This window comes from Taudactylus pleione, unplaced genomic scaffold (assembly GCF_031769625.1).
Source record: "Taudactylus pleione unplaced genomic scaffold, aTauple2 ptg000964l, whole genome shotgun sequence".
Classification (NCBI taxonomy): domain Eukaryota; kingdom Metazoa; phylum Chordata; class Amphibia; order Anura; family Myobatrachidae; genus Taudactylus; species Taudactylus pleione.
In genome coordinates this window covers 752,645-764,835 of record NW_028285365.1, presented here as the reverse complement: position 1 = coordinate 764,835, position 12,191 = coordinate 752,645, and the positions used below count along the sequence as shown (strand labels likewise).

Below are 12,191 nucleotides of genomic sequence, written 5' to 3'. Positions count from 1 at the left end.
CGCGAACATGGCAATAGCGCACATCTCTGAATAAGGCTCTTAGTTAAAGTAGTTAACAAGATTACATAATTTTGCACGCTGATTTCATAAACCTGACTGCCAGGTTACATAGGATCCGATCAAGTACTTCATGTAGTGACGTAACTAACGGGGGTCAAGCAGGGCGTGTGCCCTGGGCGCCTTAGGACCAGCGGGGCGCGGGGGGGCGCCACCATCCACGGTCCAGCCCGCCCTAGTTATGCAGTGTAGCACCGACCGCAGTGTGTGCGGTCAGCACTACACATTTACACAGGACCGGCGCTAGGCTTCCCAGCGCCGGTCCTCTGCTGTTCAGCTGAGCCCCTTTCCTCCCCCTGAGCGCTTACCCAATAGCGCCAGGAGGAGGGTGGCAGGCGGGCTCAGGCTGTGCTAACACACACAGATCGCCGCCAGCGCGGCAGCAATGTGTGTGTTAACCAGCAGCCAATGAGAGTCAGACAGACTCTCATTGACTTCTGCAGCGCCCACTGCAAGAGCCAGGCTGGAGCTCACTCATGAGCACCACCTTCCGGCTCATGCAGTGGGTAATATAATGTATATTCTATATACATTATACTATACTATATACATTATACTATACTATATACTACATGCATTATACTATACTATATACATTATACTATACTATACACATTATACTATATACTACATACATTATACTATACTATATACATTATGCTATACACATTATACTATACTATATACTACATACATTATACTATACTATATACATTATACTATACAATATACTGTATACATTATACTATACTATATACATTATACTATACTATATACTACATACATTATACTATACTATATACTACATACATTATGCTATACTATATACATTATACTATACTATACACATTATACTATACTATATACTACATACATTATACTATACTATATACATTATACTATACAATATACTGTATACATTATACTATACTATATACTATATACATTATACTATACTATATGCTACATACATTATACTATACTATATACATTATACTATACTATATACAGTATACTATATACATTATACTATACTATACACTATATACATTATACTATACTATATACATTATACTATACTATATGCTACATACATTATACTATACTATATACTACATACATTATGCTATACTATATACATTATACTATACACATTATACTATACTATATACTACATACATTATACTATACTATATACATTATACTATACTATACACATTATACTATACTATATACTACATACATTATACTATACTATATACATTATACTATACTATACACATTATACTATACTATATACTACATACATTATACTATACTATATACATTATACTATACAATATACTGTATACATTATACTATACTATATACATTATACTATACTATATGCTACATACATTATACTATACTATATACATTATACTATACTATATACAGTATACTATATACTATATACATTATACTATACTATACACTATATACTATACTATGTACATTATACTATACTATATTCTATATACATTATACTATGCTAATTACATTATACTATACACTATATACATTATACTATACTACATACATTATACTATACTATATACTATACTATAAACTATATATATTATACTATACTATATACATTATACTATATACTATATACATTATACTATGCTAATTACATTATACTATACTATACACTATATGTATTATACTATACTATATACATTATACTATACTATATGCTACATACATTATACTATACTATATACATTATACTATACGATATACATTATACTATACTATATACAATATACTGTATACATTATACTATACTATATACATTATACTATACTAAATACTATATATATTATACTATATACATTACTATACACTATATGTATTATACTATACTATATACATTATACTATTCTATATGCTACATACATTATACTATACTATATACATTATACTATACGATATACATTATACTATGCTAATTACATTATACTATACTATATACTATATATATTATACTATACTATATACATTATACTATACTATATATTATACTATACTATATACATTATACTATACTATATACTATATACATTATACTATCCTATATACATTATACTATACTATATTATATACATTATACTATATACTATATACATTATACTATGCTATATACATTATACTATACAATATACTGTATACATTATACTATACTATATACTATATACATTATACTGTACTATATACATTATACTATACTAAATACTATATATATTATACTATACTATAAACATTATACTATACTAAATACTATATATATTATACTATACTATATACATTATACTATACTATATGCTACATACATTATACTATACTATATACATTATACTATACTAAATACTATATATATTATACTATACTATATACATTATACTATACTATATGCTACATACATTATACTATACTATATACATTATACTATACTACATACATTATACTATACTATATACATTATACTATGCTATATGCTACATACATTATACTATACTATATACATTATACTATACACTATATACATTATACTATACTACATACATTATACTATACTATATACTATACTATAAACTATATATATTATACTATACTATATACATTATACTATATACTATATACATTATACTATGCTAATTACATTATACTATACTATACACTATATGTATTATACTATATACATTATACTATACTATATGCTACATACATTATACTATACTATATACATTATACTATACGATATACATTATACTATACTATATACATTATACTATACTATATACTATATACATTATACTATACTATATTATATACATTATACTATACTATACTATATACTATATACATTATACTATACTATATACATTATACTATACAATATACTGTATACATTATACTATACTATATACATTATACTATACTAAATACTATATATATTATACTATATACATTACTATACACTATATGTATTATACTATACTATATACATTATACTATTCTATATGCTACATACATTATACTATACTATATACATTATACTATGCTAATTACATTATACTATACTATATACTATATATATTATACTATACTATATACATTATACTATACTATATATTATACTATACTATATACATTATACTATACTATATACTATATACATTATACTATCCTATATACATTATACTATACTATATTATATACATTATACTATATACTATATACATTATACTATACTATATACATTATACTATACAATATACTGTATACATTATACTATACTATATACTATATACATTATACTGTACTATATACATTATACTATACTAAATACTATATATATTATACTATACTATAAACATTATACTATACTAAATACTATATATATTATACTATACTATATACATTATACTATACTATATGCTACATACATTATACTATACTATATACATTATACTATACTAAATACTATATATATTATACTATACTATATACATTATACTATACTATATGCTACATACATTATACTATACTATATACATTATACTATGCTATATACATTATACTATGCTATATGCTACATACATTATACTATACTATATACATTATACTATACACTATATACATTATACTATATACTATATACATTATACTATACTATATACATTATACTATACACTATATACATTATACTATACTATATACATTATACTATACACTATATACATTATACTATACTATATACATTATACTATATACTATATACATTATACTATGCTATATGCTACATACATTATACTATACTATATACATTATACTATACTATATACATTATACTATGCTATATACATTATACTATGCTATATGCTACATACATTATACTATACTATATACATTATACTATGCTATATACATTATACTATGCTATATGCTACATACATTATACTATACTATATACATTATACTATACTATATACATTATACTGTGCTATATACATTATACTATGCTATATGCTACATACATTATACTATACTATATACATTATACTATACTATATACATTATACTATGCTATATGCTACATACATTATACTATACTATATACATTATACTATACTATATACATTATACTATGCTATATACATTATACTATACTATATACTACATACATTATACTATACTATATACATTATACTATACTATACACATTATACTATACTATATACTACATACATTATACTATACTATATACATTATACTATACAATATACTGTATACATTATACTATACTATATACATTATACTATACTATATGCTACATACATTATACTATACTATATACATTATACTATACTATATACAGTATACTATATACTATATACATTATACTATACTATACACTATATACTATACTATGTACATTATACTATACTATATTCTATATACATTATACTATGCTAATTACATTATACTATACACTATATACATTATACTATACTACATACATTATACTATACTATATACTATACTATAAACTATATATATTATACTATACTATATACATTATACTATATACTATATACATTATACTATGCTAATTACATTATACTATACTATACACTATATGTATTATACTATACTATATACATTATACTATACTATATGCTACATACATTATACTATACTATATACATTATACTATACGATATACATTATACTATACTATATACAATATACTGTATACATTATACTATACTATATACATTATACTATACTAAATACTATATATATTATACTATATACATTACTATACACTATATGTATTATACTATACTATATACATTATACTATTCTATATGCTACATACATTATACTATACTATATACATTATACTATACGATATACATTATACTATGCTAATTACATTATACTATACTATATACTATATATATTATACTATACTATATACATTATACTATACTATATATTATACTATACTATATACATTATACTATACTATATACTATATACATTATACTATCCTATATACATTATACTATACTATATTATATACATTATACTATATACTATATACATTATACTATGCTATATACATTATACTATACAATATACTGTATACATTATACTATACTATATACTATATACATTATACTGTACTATATACATTATACTATACTAAATACTATATATATTATACTATACTATAAACATTATACTATACTAAATACTATATATATTATACTATACTATATACATTATACTATACTATATGCTACATACATTATACTATACTATACTATATACATTATACTATACTAAATACTATATATATTATACTATACTATATACATTATACTATACTATATGCTACATACATTATACTATACTATATACATTATACTATACTACATACATTATACTATACTATATACATTATACTATGCTATATGCTACATACATTATACTATACTATATACATTATACTATACACTATATACATTATACTATACTACATACATTATACTATACTATATACTATACTATAAACTATATATATTATACTATACTATATACATTATACTATATACTATATACATTATACTATGCTAATTACATTATACTATACTATACACTATATGTATTATACTATATACATTATACTATACTATATGCTACATACATTATACTATACTATATACATTATACTATACGATATACATTATACTATACTATATACATTATACTATACTATATACTATATACATTATACTATACTATATTATATACATTATACTATACTATACTATATACTATATACATTATACTATACTATATACATTATACTATACAATATACTGTATACATTATACTATACTATATACATTATACTATACTAAATACTATATATATTATACTATATACATTACTATACACTATATGTATTATACTATACTATATACATTATACTATTCTATATGCTACATACATTATACTATACTATATACATTATACTATGCTAATTACATTATACTATACTATATACTATATATATTATACTATACTATATACATTATACTATACTATATATTATACTATACTATATACATTATACTATACTATATACTATATACATTATACTATCCTATATACATTATACTATACTATATTATATACATTATACTATATACTATATACATTATACTATACTATATACATTATACTATACAATATACTGTATACATTATACTATACTATATACTATATACATTATACTGTACTATATACATTATACTATACTTAAATAACTATATATATTATACTATACTATGAAACATTATACTATACTAAATACTATATATATTATACTATACTATATACATTATACTATACTATATGCTACATACATTATACTATACTATATACATTATACTATACTAAATACTATATATATTATACTATACTATATACATTATACTATACTATATGCTACATACATTATACTATACTATATACATTATACTATGCTATATACATTATACTATGCTATATGCTACATACATTATACTATACTATATACATTATACTATACACTATATACATTATACTATATACTATATACATTATACTATACTATATACATTATACTATACACTATATACATTATACTATACTATATACATTATACTATACACTATATACATTATACTATACTATATACATTATACTATATACTATATACATTATACTATGCTATATGCTACATACATTATACTATACTATATACATTATACTATACTATATACATTATACTATGCTATATACATTATACTATGCTATATGCTACATACATTATACTATACTATATACATTATACTATGCTATATACATTATACTATGCTATATGCTACATACATTATACTATACTATATACATTATACTATACTATATACATTATACTGTGCTATATACATTATACTATGCTATATGCTACATACATTATACTATACTATATACATTATACTATACTATATACATTATACTATGCTATATGCTACATACATTATACTATACTATATACATTATACTATACTATATACATTATACTATGCTATATACATTATACTATACTATATACATTATACTATGCTACATACATTATACTATACTACATACATTATACTATACAATATACTATATACATTATACTATACTACATACATTATACTATACTATATACATTATACTATACTACATACATTATACTATACTATATACATTATACTATACTACATACATTATACTATACTACATACATTATACTATACTATATACTACATACATTATACTATACTATATACATTATACTATGCTATATACATTATACTATACTATATACATTATACTATACAATATACTATATACATTATACTATACTATATACATTATACTATACTACATACATTATACTATACTATATACATTATACTATACTACATACATTATAATATACTATATACATTATACTATACTATATACTACATACATTATACTATACTATATACATTATACTATACTATATACATTATACTATACTATATGCTACATACATTATACTATACTATATACATTATACTATACTATATACATTATACTATGCTATATGCTACATACATTATACTATACTATATACATTATACTATACTATATACATTATACTATACTATATACTATATACATTATACTATACTATATACATTATAATATACTATATACATTATACTATGCTACATACATTATACTATATACTATATACATTATACTATACTATATTATATACATTATACTATACTATATACATTATACTATACTATATTATATACATTATACATTATACTATATACATTATACTACATACATTATACTATACTATATACATTATACTATACTACATACATTATACTATATACTATATACATTATACTATACTATATTATATACATTATACTATACTATATACATTATACTATACTGCCAATACATTCCTCACAATAAACCGCCTCTCCGCACACTGAATAGTGACAGCTATGGTGACTTCAATTAGCTCATTCCAGTCTCTGACCCAGGCTCAGGAAAGTGCGCTGCAGTCATCCGATGTTTTCGCATGTGTGAGATTATCGTCCGTCTGCCCATACGTCACACTGCGCATGCATTAAAGTCCATTACCGTAGGCGCAAGCAGGAACTTTTTACTCGCAGAGTGACTGACAGTTACAGTAAGAAGCGTTTGGGGGAGGAAACAGGGTGTGCCGCCAAAAACATGAGCGTGTCGCAACCATTTTCAGGGCATGTAGCTGCCTGCGCCTGCTGTCCTGTATGCACAAAACATCTCACTTTAGGTGGTCACTGAGCATGACTATAGAGTCACTCCGGAGGCTGATTATCGAAGGTTCTATGTATGCAGCTACGTATTAGTACGGAGCTGCTGGGATTAGCGAAGGCGCCTGTAGGGAGTTCCAATACAAATAACGGCGTCATATTTTAACACATCTGCTGCGTACAGAATTGCAGCAGCGTTGGAAATAGCGTACAACGCTGACTCAAGCCCTGTAACCGCTAATCCGAATAATGCGCCATAGTGGAACAGTGTAATATGTGGTATATGTTCTGTCCTCATCCCCTGACTGTACATGTCCTGTAAATGTATCCAAGGGTCTGTTTTTGTTTGACCTTATTTATGGGATTACCGCCATTGATATCCCCACTGGCGCTGCTTGTCGCCAGCTCTTCCCGATGATTGTATCCCCTATGCTTTTTCTCAGGGGTCTCTTTTTATGAATTATCTATTAATGGTTTTACCAGAATAGATGCATTAAAAATTGCTTTATCTTTAGAACCCAGCACTGTTGTATTATTTGTATTTATTTTTACAGAGAAAGAAATAGATGTTATTTTGCTTTTCTGTCTGTTACTAGTGGACTTCAAAGCCTTACGTGCCCCTGCACTTATTTTCACTAGCTAGTTTGTCCCTGTTTTATCCAAGCCCTATTTTCCTCACTGTCTGGCGCTGCAGAGCACTATGGCACTTTGCGAGTCCATGATAATAGTAATAATATAGATAATGATAGCAATAATTTCAATTTGAATAAATAGGCACCAAAATGAGTTAGCTGTGCTATGCTCAGCCATGATATCCAAGCTGTGCATTGTCCATTATAGCTGCTCTCCCCTACAACTGACCACCAGTTACCCAGCCTGTTATTCCTCTGTTATACCGTACCTTCTTCCCGAGAGATCTGCATAAAAGACTCCACCCCCTTCTCGCCATAGCTTCCTTCAGACGCCAGTGTGGACACGTAGTTCCATCCCATGGCTTTCACTATATCCACCATGGCTTGAGCCTGGAAGGAATCTGGGGGGACCACTCTGGAAAAGAAATCGTAGCGTCGGTCATCGCTCAGCTCGGGGGCAGTGGAGCCGTAACTGATCTGTGGGATCTGCGGGGGACAAAAAGGAGAAAAAATGAACACCAGCAGCTCTCTTACACGGACATACTGTGGGGTCTATTTACTAAGCAGTGTTAGGAGACAGAGTGAAAAGTGATAAGGTGCCAGCCAATCAGCTCCCAACTCATACTTGCCAACTCTCCCTCATTGTCAGGGAGACTCCCTGAAATAGTAGCAATCTCCCTGTCTCCCTGAAGACTCTAGCAAACTCCCTCATTTCATCCTTACCCCCATTATGAAGCTGTTATATTAAAAAACAGAGATATATACATTCAAATGGGATCTTTAGTGTCATTTCCTTGCATTGGTTATTATAAAGCACAATGATCCTTATGAATTTCTTTAAAGTTTTAGTGTGTTTTCATCAACAAACAGATCTTACTGACTGCTTTTGGGCTGGTTACATTTGGATGTAAGTCAGGTTTAGGACACGCCTCTCAGATTTAACAGTACACGCCCATCACATGTAGGACACGCCTCTCAGATTTATCAGTACACGCCCACTGTAACACGCGCTCACAGGTGCTGCTTTCACAATCTCCCTGAAATGCTTTTTCAAAAGTAGGCAATTATGTCCCAACTGTCATTTTTCAAACACAGCCTGTGAGATGACAGTTGGGAGCTGATTGGCTGGCACCTTATCACTTTCTTATCACTTTTCACTCTGTCTCCTAACACTGCTTAGTAAATAGACCCCTAAGGGCCTCATTTATCAACCAGTTTTATCATACGCAATGGATGATAAAACTTGTTGCGTATAATTAATGATGCTCCAGCCAATCAGCTCCCAACTGTCACCTGTTTGAAAAATGACAGTTGGGAGCTGATTGGCTGGAGCATCATTAATCATACGTAGCGAGATTTATCACTTGTTGCGTATGATGAAACTTGTTGATAAATGAGCCCCATCATATCAGATACACTTCTAAATAGTGATATAGACGTTAGTAAAACTGGGTAATTGGTGGAGCCATCTTATTGGAGCCCTTGTCTCGGCAAATTAAAGTTGATAAACTACCCGATAAATAATGTCTTATTGCCGTATATACTTACACTATATACAGTAGTTGTATATACTTATTGGGGCAAGAATGTGAGGCATAATAATCAGGCTCCATAGTCATTTAACATCCCATCCAAGAACATGATAATCACAATACAGGTTAACATTATTTTCCATAAAGGACAGTAACCAGGGGAGGAAGGATACAGAAGAGTTATGTAAGAGAGTGGTGGTAGCATTGGGAGATGAGATATATACAGAGAATGTACATTACAATACAATAGATACGGAGCTTGCGAGCAATACACTATCTCATTTTGGAAAGAATACAACGCACCGACAATGCATACTGGGGGGTATTCATGAAAGCTTGGAGGGAGATAAAATTGTGACTGATAAAGCACCAGACAATCAGCTCCTAACTGTCATGTTACAGGCTCAGAAAAATGAAAATCTGTATCTACTCTGCACCGACATAGCATACTGTATCTACACTGCACCGACATAGCACACTGTATCTACACTGTACCGACATAGTATACTGTATCTACACTGTACCGACATAGTATACTGTATCTACACTGCACCAACATAGCACACTGTATCTACACTGTACCGACATAGTATACTGTATCTACACTGTACCGATATAGTATACTGTATCTACACTGCAACAACATAGCACACTGTATCTACACTGCACCAACATAGCATACTGTATCTACACTGCACCAACATAGCACACTGTATCTACACTGCACCGACATATAACACTGTATCTACACTGCACAGACATAGCATACTGTATCTACACTGCACCAACATAGCACACTGTATCTACACTGCACCAACATAGCATACTGTATCTACACTGCACCAACATAGCATACTGTATCTACACTGCACCAACATAGCACACTGTATCTACACTGCACCGACATATAACACTGTATCTACACTGCACAGACATAGCATACTGTATCTACACTGCACCAACATAGCACACTGTATCTACACTGCACCGACATATAACACTGTATCTACACTGCACAGACATAGCATACTGTATCTACACTGCACCGACATAGTATACTGTATCTACACTATACCAACATAGCATACTGTATCTACACTGCACAAACATAGCATACTGTATCTACACTGCACCAACATAGCATACTGTAACTACACTGCACCAACATAGCACACTGTATCTACACTGCACCGACATATAACACTGTATCTACACTGCACAGACATAGCATACTGTATCTACACTGCACCAACATAGTATACTGTATCTACACTATACCAACATAGCATACTGTATCTACACTGCACCAACATAGCATACTGTATCTACACTGCACCAACATAGCATACTGTATCTACACTGCGCCAACATAGAACACTGTATCTACACTGCACCGACATAGCATACTGTATCTACACTGCACCGACATAGCATACTGTATCTACACTGCACCAACATAGCATACTGTATCTACACTGTACCGAAATAGCACACTGTATCTACACTGCACCAAC

At 27.8% G+C, this 12,191-nt stretch overlaps 1 protein-coding gene across 1 annotated transcript in view; it reads right to left on the bottom strand.

Annotated features, from left to right (window-relative positions):
• GRM7 (glutamate metabotropic receptor 7) overlaps positions 1 to 12,191 on the bottom strand; it is a 626,056-nt gene that overhangs the window by 373,995 nt on the left and 239,870 nt on the right. Inside the window, exon 2 of the mRNA XM_088460040.1 lies at positions 9,415 to 9,631. Within this exon, the coding sequence (XP_088316166.1) occupies positions 9,415 to 9,631 (217 nt within the window). The remainder of the gene's footprint in view (positions 1 to 9,414; positions 9,632 to 12,191) is intronic.